The sequence below is a fragment of the Leptonychotes weddellii genome, chromosome 5, assembly GCF_054177405.1.
Source record: "Leptonychotes weddellii isolate Sample4059 chromosome 5, ASM5417740v2, whole genome shotgun sequence".
In the NCBI taxonomy this organism is placed as follows: Eukaryota; Metazoa; Chordata; class Mammalia; order Carnivora; family Phocidae; genus Leptonychotes; species Leptonychotes weddellii.
Genome location: NC_138373.1, coordinates 58,313,764 through 58,332,905, shown reverse-complemented (window position 1 = coordinate 58,332,905; position 19,142 = coordinate 58,313,764). Strand labels below are relative to the sequence as shown.

General features: G+C 36.9%; 1 protein-coding gene across 4 annotated transcripts in view; it reads left to right on the top strand.

The window, feature by feature from the left end:
* The window catches only part of ODAD2 (outer dynein arm docking complex subunit 2), a 175,852-nt gene that overhangs the window by 114,463 nt on the left and 42,247 nt on the right, over window positions 1-19,142 (top strand). For all 4 annotated transcript variants that reach the window (XM_081820782.1, XM_081820781.1, XM_006739479.3 and 1 more), the window contains 2 exons: window positions 16,524-16,712; window positions 18,003-18,224. In XM_081820782.1, coding sequence (XP_081676908.1) covers window positions 16,524-16,712; window positions 18,003-18,224 — 411 coding nt within the window. The remainder of the gene's footprint in view (window positions 1-16,523; window positions 16,713-18,002; window positions 18,225-19,142) is intronic.

Here is a 19,142-nt window from a genome sequence, read left to right as displayed (position 1 = left end):
TCTTTTTCAAGATCATATTGGCGGTTCAGAGTCCCCTGAGATTCCATGTGAATTTTAGGATGAATTTATTTATTTCTGCAAAAAAATTATCGGGATTTTGATAGTGATTGCATTGAATCTATAGATCACTATGGGTAGCACTGACATCCAAACAATATTAAATCTTCCAATCTGTGAACACGGATATCTTTACATTTATTTGTGTCTAATTTCTTTACCCATGTTGTATAGTTTTCATTGTACAAATCTTTTACCTCTTTGGCTTCAAGTTCATTCCTAAGTATTTCATTCTTTAGATGCTATTTTAATTGGCACTGTTTTCTTAATTTCCATTTCACATTGTTCATTATTAGTATATAAAAACACAGTGGATTTTTGCATGTTGATTTTGTGACCTACGACGTGGCTGAATTCAGTTATTCTACCAGTTTATTCTAAAATTTAGGGCTTTCTACATATAGGATCATGTCATTTGTGAACAGAGATAATTTTTTTCTTCCGTTCCAATTTGGATTTTAAAATTCTTTTTCTTGGGGTACCTGTGTGGCGAGTTGGTTAAATGTCCAACTCTTGGTTTCAGCTCAGGTCGTGATTTCAGAATCGGGAGATCAAGCCCCTCGCGGGGCTCAGCACGGAGTCTGCTAGAGATTCTCTCCCTCTTCCTCTGCCCCCCCATACGCACACACTCTCTCTCTTTCTCTCTCTAAAATAAATCAATAAATCTTTAAAAAAATAAAATTTCTTTTTCTTTTCTAACTGGACTTAGGAAGTCCAATTGGCTAGGACTTCCAGTACAATGTCAAATAGAAGTGGTGAAAGCAGGCATACTGGTGTTGCTCCTGATCTTGGAGGGAAAATTTCAGTCTTTCATCATTGATGATGATATGAGCTGTAAGTTTTTTCTATGTGGCTTTCATTATGTTGAAATAGTTTCCTTCTATTCTGAATTTGTTGAGTTTTTTTTTAAAAAATCATGTACAGGTGTGACATTGGGGTTACTCAGTCAGTTAAGCGTCTGCTTTCAGCTGAGGTCATGATCCCAGGGTCCTGGGATCGAAGCCCACATTGGGCTCCCTGCTAAGCGGGAAGCCTGCTTCTCCCTCTGCCTGCTCCTTCCCCTGCTTGTGCTCTCTCACTCTCTCTGACAAATTAAATAAATAAAGGGTATTTGATTTTGTTAAATGCTTTTTGTACATCAACTGACATGCTCTTATGGATTTTTACCTTCATTCTCTTAATGTGATATATTGCACTTACTGATTTTCTTATGTTGAACTATCCATACATTCTAGGAATAAATCCCATTTTGTCATGGTGTATAATCCTATTCAATTTGGTTTGCTAGCACTTTGTTGGGAATTTTTACATCAATATTCACAAGCAATACTGGTCTACAGATTTATTTTTATGTAGCGTCTGTCTAGCTTTGGTATTAGAATCATGTTGCCCTCATAGACTGAGTTTGAGAATGTTAGCTTTTTAATTCTTTGGAAGAGTTTCAGGAGGATTATTGGTAATTCTTCTTTAAATGTTTTGTGGAATTCACCAGTAATGCCATCTAGTCCTGGGCTTTTATTTGTTGGGAGCTTTTTGATTGCTGTTTCAATTCCCTGGCTAGTTATAGATCTGTTCAAATTTTCTATTTCTTTGTGATCTAGTCTTATTAGGTTATGTGTTTCTAGAAATTTACCCATGTCATCTAGGTTATCCATTTTGTTGGCATACAACTGTGCATAATATTCTCTTACAATCCTCTTTATTTCTGTAGAATTGGTTGTTATATCCCTTCTTTTATTTCTGATCCAAGTTACTTGAGTCTTATTTTTTTTTCTTTGTCAATCCTGCTAAAGGTTGGTCAATTTTATTGATTTTTGAATAGCCAACTCTTGATTTCATATACTTTCTCTATTGTTTTCCTATTTTTTTTCCTGTAGGAAATAGATGTGGTTTCTTCATTAATTCATTGGTTATTAACAGGTGTGTTGTTTAATTTCCACATATTTGTGAATTTTCCAGTTTCCCTTCTGGTGTTGATTTCTATTTTCATTCATTGTGTTTGGAAAACATACTTTGTATGATTTCAATCTTTAAAAAAATATTTAGACTGGTTTTGTGGCCTAAAATATAGTCTATCCTGGATAATGTTTCATGTGTACTTGAGAAAAACGTATATTCTGCTGTTGTTGGGTGGAATGTTTTGAAAGGACTTTTGTATATCCATGTATTTACTTAAATTTGGGATATTTTTAGGCATTATTTATTCAAATAATCTCTCTGCCCCTTTCTCTCTGTTTTCTTCTGTGACTCCCATAATGTCCAAATTGATCTGTCTCTTTTTTTTTTCATTGCTTAGATTCAATAATTTTAAATCACCTGTCTTCAAATTCACTGATTCTTTATTCTGCCTGGTTGAGTCTGTTACTTTATCCCTCTAGTGAAATTTTCAATTCAGCTATTATACTTTTCAGCTCCATAATTTCTATTTGGAGATATATATACACACAAAGATATATAGAGAGAAATTTTATATATATGTTATATATATATAATAATTTATATTTATTATAAATTATAAAGGAAAACACAGAAAATTAAAGGAAATAAGGAAAATGATATAGGAACAAATATGATATCATTTTCCTTATTTCCTTTAATTCTTTGTGTTTTCCTTTAGCTTTTGAACATACTTAAGACAATTGTTTTAAAGTCTTTTCCTGGTAATTCTGACACATTTGTTCCTTCATGATGGTCTGAGGATTTATTTTGTTCCTTTGAATGAACTGTGTTGCTTTGTTCCTTGGTATGTCTTGGGATCTTTTGTTGAAAAGTGGGCATTTGAAAAAATATCCACCTCTCCTAGTATTTCCAGATTGGTTTGGAAGACCTCCCCTAGTTAATAAGATCCTGTCATTCGTATTGGTATCAGCCCAGGGTGAAGGTATAAGGTCTCTTCGGGTCTTTTCTGGGCATGTGTCCTATCTGGGCCTGTGTGTATCCTTTTTAAAAATTCCCCGTGTCATGGCTCTTTTTAAATGTCTTAATTTCTCAGAGTCTCAATCCAGCTTCTCTTTGGAGGCATAGATGTTTTATTATATTCCTCTGCTTGTAATCTCTTGCCCCCATGTATCTGTGAATCTACAGTCCCCCACCCCACAATGCCTGCCACTGCCTTGCATAGTTTTTGCCACCTGAGATCCAGACTCTGCCATAATTTCCTGTCTGAGCTCTGATTCAGGTGTGATAGAAATCTGTCTCTCTTAGGTAGCCCACAGACAGGCTAGGGTGTTTCAAATAATTTCCATTCTGCCTCTTCTGGCCAAGGGAAGGAACTGGGAATTGGTCTGCTTCCTCCTGACCACACTGTGCCATTGTCAGGAACGGGGTGGGACAAGAGAAAGTAAAACTGCCAGGAAATTTCCTGAAGTTTTTATTGTGACTTTTTCTTGCTTCTTTGCTATAGATCTCTGAACTGGTTTCAAGAGCTCCTATAAAGTTATATTAGTTAGTCTATAGTTGTTTATTTAATGTTTCCATGGGGGAGCAAGTGTTTGGAACTTACTTCTGAGTCCACCATCTTGGTAATGTCTCCATGCTTTCTGATGAGAAGTCAGCTGTTACTATTAATGAAGTTTCATGATGAGTCATGTACAGCTTTCAAGCATAGTTTGCAACTTTCAACATTCTCTGTCTTTCACCATTTGACTATGACCTGTCTAGGTGTGTATATCTGAGTTTATCCTACTTGGAATTCATTAAGATACATAAATATGTAGGTTAAAGTTTTACATCAAATTTGAGAAGTGTTTGTCATTATTTCTTCAAATATTCTTTCTGCTCTTTCTCTCTCTCCCCTTTTTCCATATCCCATATATGTAGGATGGTATGCTTGATGGTGTTTTATAGATCTCTGAGGTTGTGTTCATTTTTCTTCATTCATTTTCTTTTGTTTCCTCAGACTGAATAATCTGATTGGCCTAACTACATGTTCACTGAGTCTGTCTTCTGCATGCTCAAATCTGCTGTTGGTCCCATGAAGTGAATTTTCCATTTCAATTATTGTACTTTTCAACTCCAGAATTTCTAATGATTCTTTTTTTATATGTAATTTCAATCTCTCTATTAATATTCCCTACTTCCCAAGATATGGTCTCAAACTTAATTGTTTAGGCAGGGTTACCTTTAGTTCCTGGAACATATTTTAATAGCTGATTTAAAGTCTTTATCTATTAAGGCCAAGATGGTACAGACTTCCTTAGGGTCCAGTTTTATTGACTGTTTTCTTTCCTTGGTTATATTTTTTGGTATACATTCCTCTTTCTTTGTATATCTCATAACTTTTTTGAGAAAGAAACTTAGTATTTTAAATAATATAATGTAGAAACTCTGGAAATCAGATTTTCCCCATCTCAGGGGTTGTATTTTTGCTATTTATTGCTGTTTTTGCTATTGTTTGTTTGTTAGTGAATTTCTTGGACTAATTCTATAATGTCTATATTCTTTGTCAGTGTGACCACTAAGATTTCTGCTCAGTTACCTCACTGATCAGCTAATGAGTTGACAGAGATTTCCTTAAATTCCTTACACCATTAGGTTTCTCATCCTTTGGTGAGGTGTTCTGTTTGTGTTTTATGGCACACATTGGACATTCCAATAGTTTACAACTTTACCCTTCATTTCTACTTGTGTAGAGCCTCAAGGTCAGCCAGAGGTGAGCATTTAGGGCTATCTCAGGTCTTTTCTGACCATGCCATGGTCCTGCACTTACGTGTGGCATTTCAGATCCCTACAAATATGTTGGAGTTTTTCAAAACCCTCTGTGGATATCCCATTTTTAAGATTTTCCTTCTAATTATGTTTTGGCCAGCCTCTTATTTGTCCCAACTAATATTACCATCTCAAACAGCTTTTATTTTAAATAGTTGCCCCTGATCTTTTTTATGACATGCCCTGAGAATAGGACTTTCCTTAGTGAGGGAACCCTGAAGTAAAGACAAGCCTTTGGAGTTTTTCTTAGAAGTTGCCTTTCAAGGCAAATTGCAACCATTCTGTTGGAATGGGGGTTTGGGAGGAGCTCCAAACCCATTCTTCCCCTCCTAGGCTGCAGGTTTTCCCAGAAACATGGTTTCAAGGCTACTACCAAGCTGGGGAGAGAGAGGTGAGAATAGGGAAAGTTTCTAAATGCCAGAAAACTCACTGTTCTTACTGAGATTCAGCCATTTTTCTTGCATAAACACGATGAGTTATAAGCTTTTCATTAAATTATGCAGTTTTGAAAAAATTACTTTTGCCAATTTTTGCTAGTGTTCTCATTCTTGTTATAGAAGATTCCAGAAGTGTCCTCCCTCCTCTAGTCTTAAACTAAATGTGGGCATTTGAGATCATCACCGATGCACTGACTCTGTAAGTAACAACAACACAATCTGAATTGTGCACATCAGTTATTCTCTATTCTAGAAGCACAATACCTTCAGAGCTTTAAAAAACATATTTTTATGCAAGAGCCCCATCGTCATTCTATATATTGAGAGTGAGGCCTAGGCATTCATATTTCTAAAAAAAATCACTCCAGGTGGGGCGCCTGGGCAGCTCAGTCAGTTAAGCGTCTGACTCTTGATTTAAGCTCAGGTCATGATCACAGAGTCCTGGGATTGGGCTCCGTGGTCAGTGGGGAATCTGCTTGAGATTCTCTCTCTCCCTTTCCCTCTGCCCACCACCCCCACCCCCCGCATGTGTGCCCTCTCTCTCTCTTTTGCTCTCCCTCTCTCTCTCTAAAATAAATAAATCTTTAAAAAAATTACTCCAGGTGACTATAATGTGAAGCCAAATTATGTATTTTGAATCCCACAACATAAAATAGTATCTTGATATTTCTGAGGCTCCTAATTTGCCAAATGAATGAATGCATGAATGAAAGTGGTTTTAATGATATAAATAAACATAGATTTATTATCTAATAATAATCAAGGATGTATTGTAAAACCCAACTCATTCTTGTTTGGGTTTTAAACAGGACTGAACATGTAGTAAAAATATTGCTATCTGAGTTATGTATATTGAATATATTCATAAGAGTGAATGACATGTGGAATCAAATAAATTTCAAGTGGTTATTCCTTAAGTTGATATTTTGTTGTGCAAACTATTGGTAACATATACATTCTCAAAATATTAGAAAATATAACACTAGGAACAGCTATTATCATATGCCAGGCACCTTGTTATATGTCTTACATGTATCCTTTTAACAGCCCTCAAGAGATAAATACTATTAGCTCCATTTCACAGATGATGAAACGGAGACTTAGCAAAGTTCTGTAGCTTGCTCAAAGCCTTATAGCTAATAAAGATGAAACTGGGATGTGCCCTCAGGTATTTTCACTATATGGCTTAAATTCTTAAACCCGTGGTTCTCAAACTTCTGTGTATATTGGGGTCACCTAGAGATATGTATGGATGCTGGCTCCCACCACCATATATTTTGATTTAATTGCTTTGAGGTCCAACCTGGGCTTAGAGAAGGTTAAAAATTCCCTGTGGAATTCTAATGTGCAATACAGTTTGAGAATTACTGGCTCAAAAACTATATTTTCTACCTTCCTAAGGAATTTTTTTTAACGTAAGAATGCTTAGAAAAATTACTTACCTCAAAATATCCAGATGGTTCACTTGGTTTCTGTTTTTACATGAAATGCACTTTTACAATGTGAAATTTACATCTAAAAGCTTATCTTTTTTATATGAAAATTGTTCAGTCCAATTTATGCAATAAAAGGAAGCTGGAAATCCCATAAATGCAGGATGTGGGAGTACTGGCTGTATAATAATTCACTTAGAAAAGACATAGGGATTTAGGCAGACTTCAAAGCTTAATGTGAACAAATAAGGGTAATGTAACTGCTGCAATTGCACGTGTGGTTGGCCACACTAGCTGAAGTACTGTGTCTACTTCATGAAAGATAAGAATTCCAATGCGCTCTGCTCTAGTCAGACCACATCTGGAATTGTGTTAAACTCTGGGTGTGTTTTAAGAGAAACTTTGATAAAAGAGAGAGGAGACCTAGGAAAATCATTTCATGTGAAAATTAGTTAAAGGTACACATCACAGAAGATGAGGGAGACAAGATATCTGGCTTCAAATATTAGAACATGCATGAAAATAAGGATTGGTTGCAGTTCGTATGTTATAGTTCAGGTTCATTATGAGTTAAATAGACTCTTATCTGTCACACTGAGATATTAACCACATATTTACAGAAAAATGTGATGTAATAGACCCAACAAGTAAACTTATAAAACAAGTCTCTCTGTAAATGGGAGACTCTTGGGTTTTTTAGAGTATAGTATTTCATATAGTTAAACTTTTTTTTTGTCAAGATTACGGTCTCAGGTGTTGTTCTTAGCCTGGTCCACACAACTTGCTGTTTGGAGGCATCTGACTGGATCTTAACCTGAAATTGTTTTACTCATTTTAATCTGTGTGTTATTGAGTACAAGTGGGAAAAAGTTCTAAATATATTTAATATTAAAAATTAAATATATATACATATATGCATATATATGCACACACAGATTTATATAATAGCTATTTTATGATATACATTTGTTCAGCTCTTTTACTATACGCCTTTTTCGAAGACATTGGTTAAGAATGTCATTTCATTAACTGTAAACCTCTGGATACACACTAGTTTCTCACAATTTAGACCTCCTCATTAATAGAATATTATATCTAAAACAGAATCAACATAATAAAATGGAAAAATCACAGTTCTCTGTGATGTTTAAGAAAATTATCTTAAATTAGGCTAGAGAAGTAGAGAAAATCAGAACCATTAAATGTATTCTCTTTATTTTTTTGTGATTTAATTTGATAAAGCTACCCTCAAAGTACAGTGCATTTGCAGCTATGTAAATCTACACTATGAGGACTGAATCATTTATTTTACCTGAAATTAATTTACTTTTCCTTCAGTTCAGAATGAAAAAGGTAATAAATGATACCTAACTTTGATTTTTGAAGAACTACATTTGAAAGTGTAAGGTAGTTCTAAGTCAGTAATTTGTTTTAAGCTGTGGGACTTGTTAACTCCTAGAAACAGAACAAGGATCTTACTGTGATAGAGCCACACAAACAGTCTATTCTCCTTGTGTATATATGTTGTATTTAGAATTTTAAAAGGATTTGATAGAATGAATATACTTTTAGGACAAGATTTGCCTGTTCAGTTTTGGTTTCTCTGACATGCCGTTCTAACATGAATGTAGCATTTTTGGAATTTTTTATACTCAATGTGCTATTTTTAAATCTTTTTCAAATACTGTTTTATGCATTGTATGGTCTCTGTATGGCACAAAACTGTTTTTATAGCCCTTCTGGTTAAAAATTTTTGTTCTTAAGTCATGTTACGCTTGCCTTGTATTGCTTTAAAGTTGCATTATGTATATCTCACCTCATCAGAAAACGGCCAGTTCTTTTTGCTGGAGGCAAGAGAAGGAATTTCATACCCATTAGTTTAATTGCTCTATGCCAAAACATCCAATTTTCTGTTTTATTCATTAATCTGTAAATAAAGCCTTAATACTTTCCTATTAGTTGAATTTTAACCAAAAGTATTTTGTTACTTTACATTTTTTGTCCTGTTTTGTGTGTTTGACTTAATTTTGGTTAATTTGAACGTGACACCTTTTCCTACTTATTCACCCATTCCAGCTTTACTTTAATAACAGTATAAAGGTGTTTCATATTCTTTCTTTCAATTACTGTTTTTGTTTGTCTCATGAACTGTCATTGGCAAAATAGCTTCATCTCTTTGGAATTATTAGCCCTCTAAATTATGAGGAGTCTTCTGACTATTTATAAATTAGGTCTAATCTGGTAAATATAATTGTTGGCACTTCCAAAAGTCTAAGCACACAGCGTATAGCGAAAATGAGAAATCAGGAAACATAAAGTCAATTTTTAGTTTTGTCACTAACTATTCATGAACCTTGACCCTTCCCATGTGTAAAATGGGGATTTCATGCCTCCCGAAGGCAGAGCTGTGAGGATCCGAGGAGATACCTATGTGGAAGTCTTTTGTAAACTGCAAAAAGCTAGACTGTTGTCATTGTTATTACTATTATTATTCTAATTGGGGGTTTTGCATTAAAGATGAAAATTTGAATTGTGCACAACCAGTATCGCACCAGTGGCGAATTGGCAAAAACTAGTTTTTTAAGATATGTGAGAAGGTGGAAAATATGTTGAATTTGCCCAGTCGTTTAGCATTAGTGAAAGACAGTTTTGGCAGAATAATTACTTTTTCCATCCTCAAATATACTGTCTCCCTTTCCATAGAAACTATGTGAAGCAAGATGTCATATGTTTAGAATCTTTAAACCTAAAAAGTAAAAAGAGAGAGAGAGGTCTCACCTTCCAAACAAATAAACAAACTTTGGCAGGACCTGTGGGCTTGAGTCTAACATTTCACTGTCCCACAGATTGTAAACATTACAAGACCTCGGTGAGCCATGCCCATGATCTCATTGCGACTTTGGCTTCCTCTATCTCATACCATGCACCTTAGGAAGTTCTTGGAGCAGAAGCAGATGTGATCACTTTTGTTATTTCTCCCAGTATGGCCCCAGTGCTGTGACTCACTGTCTACTGATAAAGCAGTGAGACAACCAGGAAGTCACTAGACTATGGGGTTGAATTGGCCTTACCCATTTATATTCCTTTTACATAGTTACATTATTAATACATAATTAATGCTTTTGGCTTTTTAGTATTTGTGACTGTGGCCAAGTATCTTAAAGTCATGGTCCCCTCATTATTTTTATTTTTTCACAATTAAGCAAACATTTATTGGAAGTCTGCCATGTGACAGACACCAGACCCCATATCCCAAATGAGAGTCAAAGAACAAGACCAGGCGGCTCTGTTCTTGAAGAGCTCACAACTTAATGGGGAAAGGACCCAGTAGAAAACAATCATCATAGAATGAAAAGTGTGGCTACAAGATGCCTTTGGTTTTAAATGGCCAAAGCAGATTTTAGGCCCAGTTGATTCAGCAGCTCAACAGTGATCAAAGACCCAGGCTGTTTTCCTCTTTCTGCCATTCTCAGTGTGACCTGTAATTAGTCCTTATAACTTCCAGAAGATTCCTAGGAGACATCATCTCAGAACTCTCTGGCCATAATTGGGGCATATCTAGCCCACCCCTAAACAAATAATGGCAGAGGGAATGAGACTTAGGTGATAGGCTTAGGCCAGTCAAGATCTACCTCTGGGGTATAGAGGCACTTTCTCCAGGTACTTCTATTTGAGAGAGTTAGATACCCGAACAAAATCAAGCCTTGGCAAATACAGGAGAATGAGGGAATGGATTTTGGAGAAAAGCATCTACAGGAATGTGGAGGGGAAGGAGTGAACCATACTTAGAAGGGCAGTGGGGGTGGATTTTATGGAGGAAATATTATTTAAGCCACTATTAAAAGAAGTCAGTTTTCAGGGCTCCCAGTAGGAGTTTCTAGGAGTTTAGAAGGGCATCCGGGTAAAGAAAATGACGTAGCCAAAGATGTACAACAACATGGCACTTAAGGGAACACCAGTAATCCTAGAAGCTGCAATATAGTTTATATGAAAGGGTACACTGGGAAATATGACCAGAGGGTGAGGTTGAGCCAGATTGGGAAAATACTTGAATCATGCTAATGATTTAGACCTCATCCAGAAGGAAATGAAGCCAGTAGAGCCTTTTAAGAAGTCTGCCATCCTTTAGTCAATGTCTTTCTAGTCTCTTTGGAGATCTGACAGTCAATCTCAAGTCGATTTCTCAGAAGGGCCTGTGTTAACACATCCCCTAGAGTCTTCCATGTTTATAACAGTTTTATACTTGAAGATCATTTTGGCTGGATATTAGAACATTGATTCACATTTTCTCTTGAGGTTGTTTACATAAGTTACTCCCTTTCTCTCTGCATAAAAACATTGCTACTGAAAAGGCTAAAGATAATATCTTTCCCTGAGAAGTGATCTGGTCTTTTTCCCTAGATGAGCAAATAATTTTTTTTCTTTTTTATTAATGTCCAGGATTTATACTAGAATATTTCTCTACGTTAGCACATTCTGGGCAAATTTCCCCAGGTATATAGGGCAACTTTCGAATATGCTGTCAGGTTTATTTTTATTTCAGGAAAGAGGTTTCTTGAATCATAGTTTTAAAAATTTGCTCTATTATATTGCTTTGTTTCCTTCTTAGGGACTCACTATATGTATGTTACTTTCTCTGCCTAGTTTATGAATTTTTTGTTAGCTTTCCGCCATCATTTCAGACTCTTCACATCTTCTATGTATTTAAAGATATTACCTATTATGTTTACTCGTTTTTGCATTTCTTCTAATTTACTCTTCATTTTCAAAATGAATTTTTCTTTCATTTCTAATTCTTTGTGGATGGGTTTCACCTGCCTTTAAAAACTGGGGTTGTTGTTTTTTTTTTAATTATTCCGCTAATTTATGAGCTTTGTTAATTCTAATTGATATTTTCCTTTCATTGCTTCTGTGATTTTCTTTCAGCTAATTCTTTTTCTTATAATAACTCTTCACCTAATTTATGAGCTTTGTTAATTCTAATTAATATTTTCCTTTCATTGCTTCTGTGATTTTCTTTCAGCTAATTCTTTTTCTTATAATAACAAAAAGACTGCAGTGGAAAATCACCGTAGTCTTTTTGTTTTGCTCATTTTTAAGTGAAATAAGTTCTCATGGTGTTTTAGGAGGGAGATGTGGTCCAGAATTGCATTTCTAATTTCATGCTTCTCAAGATCCCACTTCTGTTATCTTCCCAAGGATAGAGAGTAGACTCAGACTCCTTTGCTCCCCTCCTCTCTTTTTGCCTGGACTCCATCATTCCTTCAACCCATTGTCCTTGCCTTGCTCTGTTTGGAGGCAACTCCCAGGAGTTTCTGCTTGGTATGAGGCTTTAACCCAGAAGAGCCTTCAGTTGGTAGTATTGCAAATGCATAGAACTCAGACCACAGCATGCTCCAGCACTGTCAGACCTGGGGGCATTTCGGCCTTATCCTTTAATCAGAGCCTGGTAAGTCCATTGTGCTGCTCCTCAGCTTTCCAGAGCTTTCCAGGGAGACCTAATGGCAGTCTAGGCTCCCTGGTTCTACGGCCTTCACAAGTCCTTCTGCCTTCTCTCTGCAGATTTCTGGTTTCTTAGACCATGTAGCTTTGGTAGTTTGTCCCAATCTGCTTGTACTCGGGGGTCCGTAGAGGTATCTTGTCACCTAGCATTTCTATGGCTTTTGTTTTGCTGCCCCTAGTTTCTCTGTTTCCTTAGGGAGATACAAAGAATATGCCACCATCATCTTCCTGGAATTCCTCCAGTCTTTCTTGAGGAAAAAAAAACCTAGTTTTGTAATTTCATAGCTGACAAGTGTATTGGTTTACTGACACAAATAATATCATTTTGAAAAGTGGAGTTTTAGGGCTACACTTTTGAAGTTCCCTGAAATTCTAAAAGCCATTGTTTTTGCTTTTGAGTTTACATGTGCACCTGGACCAAGGATGTGGCTAGGATTATGAATTTATTTCATCTGGACCAAGTGTGTGGTTGGGATTCACATAATTGCAGTATTGTGTGGTGGCTTTGGGGTCAGGCAGACATGGATTCAGATCCCACTCTGCCATTTATTATTTCACTTGTCACATATTAATTTATTTCTCTAATGTTTTCCTCATCTACAACACGGAAAGAGTACTACAACAACTACCACTACTACTAAGTGCTTCAAAAGAGCAATTTGGATTAAATTATGTGGGATATTTGACTGAAGGTTAATAAATTAACTCTTATAATCTTTTGATTTGGTTGCATCCTAGTGCACAGAAGTGTAATAAGGTGGCAGTGTAGAATACCATTGAAAGTATAATCATTCCTTTTGTTTGATGTAAAAGGCTTTATTGTAGAATTTTAGGGGAAATGGCAAATATTTTCAAAATAATTTTTATTAATACATCAGAAGTGAAAGTATGTCCTAGCAGAGATTGTATTTAAATGTGGTGCTGAGAACAAGGCCAGTAATAATGCTCACACACTTCCCATAGCAATCAGGAGAGGCAATGTGTTATGGAAAAGATACTTTCTACTTAACATTTGGGAAGAACCTGACTGGGGTCTGTCCTTCACCATTCACTAGAACTTTGGTTTGGTTTGTTATGTCCTTGGTGAAAGCTTCCTTTTGTAGCTGTGAGTTTGCAAATTAATTCAGTGGGGTTTCTAGAAACTGGCATAGAAACTTTCAGAGAAACTGGGTGTACAACAATAAACAAGACAGAAAACAGTCCCTTCCCTCCGGGAACGTATGTTCTAGGTCAAGGGCCAATAAATAAGCCACTACTGCAGAGAGTAGGAAGTGTTGTAATACAGAAGAACCAGGTTAAGTATAGTAGGAACAGCTTGACCCAGACTCGAAGTTCAAGAAATATCCCTGAAGAGAATGGTACCTTAGTCAGTAGCTGAGACCACATGGAAAGTCCCAAGCTAGTGGGAAAAATAGACAAAAAAAATATGCAAAGACATGGAGACCTGCAAGTGGCATGTTTGAGGACATGAACTTGAAGGACTGATACATAAGCAATGTTCCCAATACTGGCTGAAGTTTAGAATCACAGGAGAGATTTTTAAAATTAAAAAAAAAATTATAGGCCCTACCCCAGACTTAACCATATTCTCAGAGAATGAGTGTCCAGATTCTGATTATTAACTCCAGGGGGGTGTGGGGGGAGGCACTGGTTTAGGGCTTGTGTGTGCAGTTAGAGAAGGGGGATCAAGGCAGAGAAGGTGAGACTGGGAAGCCAGTGGCACACACGCCATGTGGAAGTTGTATTTTATCCTAAGGGCAGGGGACAGCAGTGGAAGAATTTGGAGGATATGGGGATGAGATATTTGGATTTATGATTATAAAGTTCACTAAGGTTACTATAACATGGCTCCTTGAGGGATATAGTCTAGTTTAGGAGGTTCAACATCTTTGAAACCTCAGTTTTTAAAATCTAAAATGGAAAAATATCTATTTTGTGTGGTTATTGTGAGGTTTAACTGAGATAATTTATGCAAAGTGCCTAAGATATAATTGGCACTCAAAAGGTATTAATTTCTGTTACTTGAGAAAACCTTGGAGCCAAATAATTGAACATCACACAGCCATCGCCATCCATCAGGGGAGGTGAGGATTTCTGAGCAACCATCTGTTTTCAGGTTCCTCTGACAAACTCCTTTCCTGCCCACACTTGCGGCCCTAGGACAGACAGCCCACTTTCCCTCACTCCCCACCTCTTGCACACATTACTTCAGTTACAGTCTCTCTGCTGACGACTTCCAAATCTCTGACTCCAGCCTGACTTCCTTTCCTGAGCTCCAAACGCACATATCCAACTGACTTCTGGATGTCTCCACGTAAACGTCTTGCAGGCACTTCATTCAAATCAGGCCTCTGATATCAAGTACCATCCTTTCTCACCCCAAGAAAACAAAACAACACCCTGCCTTTCCAACATTAGCACCATTAGGTCAAGCCAGAAACAGGGGAATCATCATTGAGTCACTGGTCCTTACCTTCTCCAGTCAGCACGCACAAATCCACACCCTCTCCTCCAAGTCTAGACCATAACCTCCTTCCAAACTGCCACCACCTCTTATCTGAACTTCGTGAAACAGCCTCTGAGTTCCCAGCTCCAGGCTTTGCCCCAACCTCAACTCTGCAATTCCGAGAGATCTATTGTGATACAAAATTGATTAAAATCCCCTTCCCCACTCCCCCCAACTACACACACACTCAAACCTTTTTTTTTTTTTTAAGATTTTATTTATTTATTTGACAGAAAGAGACGCAGCGAGAGAGGGAACACAAGCAGAGGGAGTGGGAGAGGGAGAAGCAGGCTTCCTGCCGAGCAGGGAGCCTGACGCGGGGCTCGATCCCAGGACCCTGGGATCATGACCTGAGCAGAAGGCAGATGCTTAATGACTGAGCCACCCAGGCACCCCCCACATTCAAACCTTTTCAGTGACTTTTTTTATGCCATTAAAATGAACTCCATACTCTCTACCAAGGCATGCAGTAAAGACCCTTCAAGATTTCGATAAGTCTCATTTTCTTCCATTCTCCCTTTCATGCTTATGCTGTTCTGCACTAAGGAAAAAAAACAAGGCACTACCTCTCCCTCTCAGGTCTGTTTCATGATGATTCCTCCACCCTGAACCCCCTTCAAACTGGTACTCCTCATCTTTTAGACTTCGTTTACAAACATCCTCTTGGGGGTAGTCCTTGAATCTTTCCTCTTGGTGCTGTTCATTATACTTATTTCTTTATTTTTAAGGATTTATTTATTTTAGAGAGAGAAAGAGAATGGGAGGAGGGGCAGAGGGAGAGAAACTTCAAGAAGACTACCCGCTGAGCACTGAGTGCAACACAGGGCTCTAGCTCATGACCCTGAGATCATGACCTGAGCCAAAACCAAAAGTCTTTCACTTAACTGACTGAGCCACCCAGGAGTCCCCATTATACTTATCTCTCAATGCCCCTACTCCCCACTGGATTGCAAGCAACATAATGGCAAAAGAGCATATACAATCAATCCACATTCTTCACAAATTCGGTTTGGGAATTCTTGCCTACTTGCTAAAATGTTTGTAATCCCCAAATCAATACTCACAGCACCTCTGTGGTCATTCTTGGACATGCACAGAGAGGTGAAAAATTTGAGTCACCCAAAATGCATGTTCTCAGCTGGGGTTGAATGAGATGACACTCTATCTGTTTTAGCTCTCCTACTGTTAACAAATATCCATTTTGTAGTCTACTTAATGACAAAGTTTTTGTATCTTTGTGGGTTTTGTTGGTGATTTCACTATTTGACATGGCCCGCACATGTAGTACCCAAGTGCTCTCTAGTGTTCCTAAACACCAGAAGCCTGTGATGTGCCTTACAGAGAAAATTCGTGTGTTAGATAAACCTCCTTCAGGCATGACTTATAGTGTGGTGTCTATGAGTTTAACGTTAATTAACAATATATGAAACAAGATATCTTTAAGGAGAAACACACATAAAACAAGGTTATGTATTGATCAGTTGACAAAATTGTGACCAGAGGCTCGTAGGAACCTAATGCTGCATTTCCCCTAGAAAGAGTGGTTTAGTGTTTACTAATTCGGTTTTTGTGATGATGTTATAAAATATAACTACAGCAAATAATACAACTGTATTTTACTAATTTCTATATCCCCAGTAGTTAGCATAGTAACTCTCACATAATAGTTGTTCAGTAAATATTTGTTGAAACTCAACTGTGTGTGTGTATATATACATATACATACATACATAGAAATCACGTATAATAAAGAAATAAACTCAATTTGTTTTTTATGCCAAAGGTGTATCTCACAACCTTATCATTACTTTTTACTTTTTTAAAAAAATGCTAATCATAAAATTATTTTTGATAACATCTTTTGTTTTTAATTTTCTCTAGGATGCTGGAGAAATGGTTCGTTCCTTTGTTGGTGGTTTGGAACTTGTTGTCAATTTACTGAAATCAGATAATAAAGAAGTTTTGGCAAGTGTATGTGCTGCTATTACCAATATAGCAAAAGATCAAGAAAATTTAGCTGTTATTACAGATCATGGAGTTGTCCCTTTATTGTCCAAACTAGCAAATACAGTAAGTAACGCATCTTTTTATTTTAAATGTGTATTATCATAAGATATCATGGTGTGGTAGTAAAAACACTAAGCTTAGAGTCCAGAGACCTGGATTCAAGCTTAATATCCATCACCTGTAAGGTATGAGATTTTGGTCACCTCATTTAGTTTCTCTGACACTAATCAATGTGAAAGTGTATTCTAACTGTACAATTTAGTATGCAAGATCCTTAGAAAATAAGAGGCTGTTTTTTATTTGTTACTGGCAAGTAAAATGGTGGCAAATATAAATGTTACTATAGAAGTGTTAACTATCCTCTTCCATTCCCACCATCGTTATCATTATCCTTAAGATAATTGTTCATGCCAACTTTAGAAGTTAAACGCCTCCCCCGCCCCAAGGCTTAGCAAGCTTGGATTGAAGGCATTCTTGAGCTGGGAGACTTTGGCAACCACTGTATTATTGATTCAGAGCTGTGCCAGATAGAAGAAGCAGCCTTGAGAGATAATGACTTCACCATGACCAGAGATATTTGAGCATAGCTGGGGCTACCTCTTGGCAGGAACATAGAGCAGAAATTCAATCACTGGAAGAATGCTTGGTTTAGAAGACTTTTTAGGGCCAGTCTAACACGGAGTTCCTAAGAATAACTCCCAGATTCAGTTAAGGACACCAAGTTGTTGCCTCAATAAAGAGAACAATACAATTAATAAACAGAAAACTGTATCCTATTTAGGTATAATATACCCATAGGAGTTAATTACATACAAAAAGAAGGATATAGTCTGGATAAAGGCTATAGAAAAGAAAATGGTAGACTCAAACAGGTCATTGGTCACAGGTCATTCCCTGTTGGGAACCAAGGTGTATTACTGATGTAGAAGTGTTCCTAGGGTAAAGGTGTAGAGTTAACCACCTATCCCAGTCAAGTGAAATGCTCCCTTAAGAATGTCCAATATTCTTGAACTATTTTTTTTCCCTAAAGCACGTGCTCAAAAGGAAATCAAGCCTTGAGCAAAGAACAAATGCCAGACACTTGATCACCTTTGAGTGTATTGACTACATTCAGTAGTCAATAAAAAGAATTTAAAAAATTTTTTTAAAGTCATAAAAAGAAAACTCAGGATTGACCTTGGCCCATTGGGGACCACCAAAATACTAATTTCTTTCAAAACACCCTCTGAATAGCCTCCTCACCCTTCTCCCTTGACTCATTGGCATCTTATTGGGTAATAAACATCTAGCACAGAAACATGACCTTACAGGTTCATTGCAGTGCATGTACCACAATTCATTTCCCTTGTGCAGAATAATGATAAACTGAGGCGCCATCTAGCAGAAGCTATTTCACGCTGCTGTATGTGGGGGAGAAACAGAGTGGCCTTTGGAGAGTACAAAGCAGTAGCTCCGTTAGTGCATTACCTGAAATCAGATGACACCAATGTACATCAAGCAACAGCTCAAGCCTTGTACCAGCTCTCAGAAGATGCGGATAACTGCATCACCATGCATGAGAATGGTGCAGTAAAGGTACCGTTGATTGACTGACTTTGGGGTTTAGTCCAAATTAGGTATATGGTGGCTGGAAAGAAACTTATGTAACAATAAGGTTTCACTGATGGGGTTTTTTTGGACACACAAAACTGCCTGTTTGTTGGGTCATGGCTGCTGAGCCATGTGTTGGCAGTGTTTATGCTGCAGAAAAGTTGGACATCGATTTTTCCTAAACCAAAGAGTGTAAAACATACTTAGTTTAATAATCGCTTCATAATTTGAATTTGATTTTTTAAAAATGTACAGGGCATGAATAATCAGGGGCATTCATAATTCTACTTAATATATAATTTACTTAGCAATTAAATAACAAAATATAGGCACGAACTACAACAAAGGAGCTGACTGAAACAACTAGACTACAACTTGATGGTCTTAACTGTAATAGCAAAGGACCAATACAAAGACACGTTTTTTCAAAAAAAAATCTGTCCATTAGTTTTTCTTTGCCTTTAATCAATACACGGGGAGGAGAGCTTCTAGAAGCACATAGACTTTAATATATCTATACATTCTGTTCTTGAACAGGACTTGCCCAACCTGACATGCCATCTAGTAGAGCCTTTAAAAAAATGAAACTATAAAAACTAAGTAGCCTGGTAAAGTGTCTGACATATAATGTATGTTTAGACAATTGCCAGTTAGTTTAAGAAGAGAATTTCTAGGCTACCCAAAGTTTTAAAATTTAATAAGGTTTATGGTTTAATTGACATAAATGCCAGCTGTGCATGCCCTTCTGAATCATTCCTTCTAAGGCAAGCCGATGGATAATCCAAAATCACTTAGGAGGTGTCTTCTGCTGTGTAAAGTGATGAAACTCTGTTCACTCACCCACACAGCTTATATGTATTAGAAAAGAAGGCAATATAAAAAACAACAACAACAACGAAATCT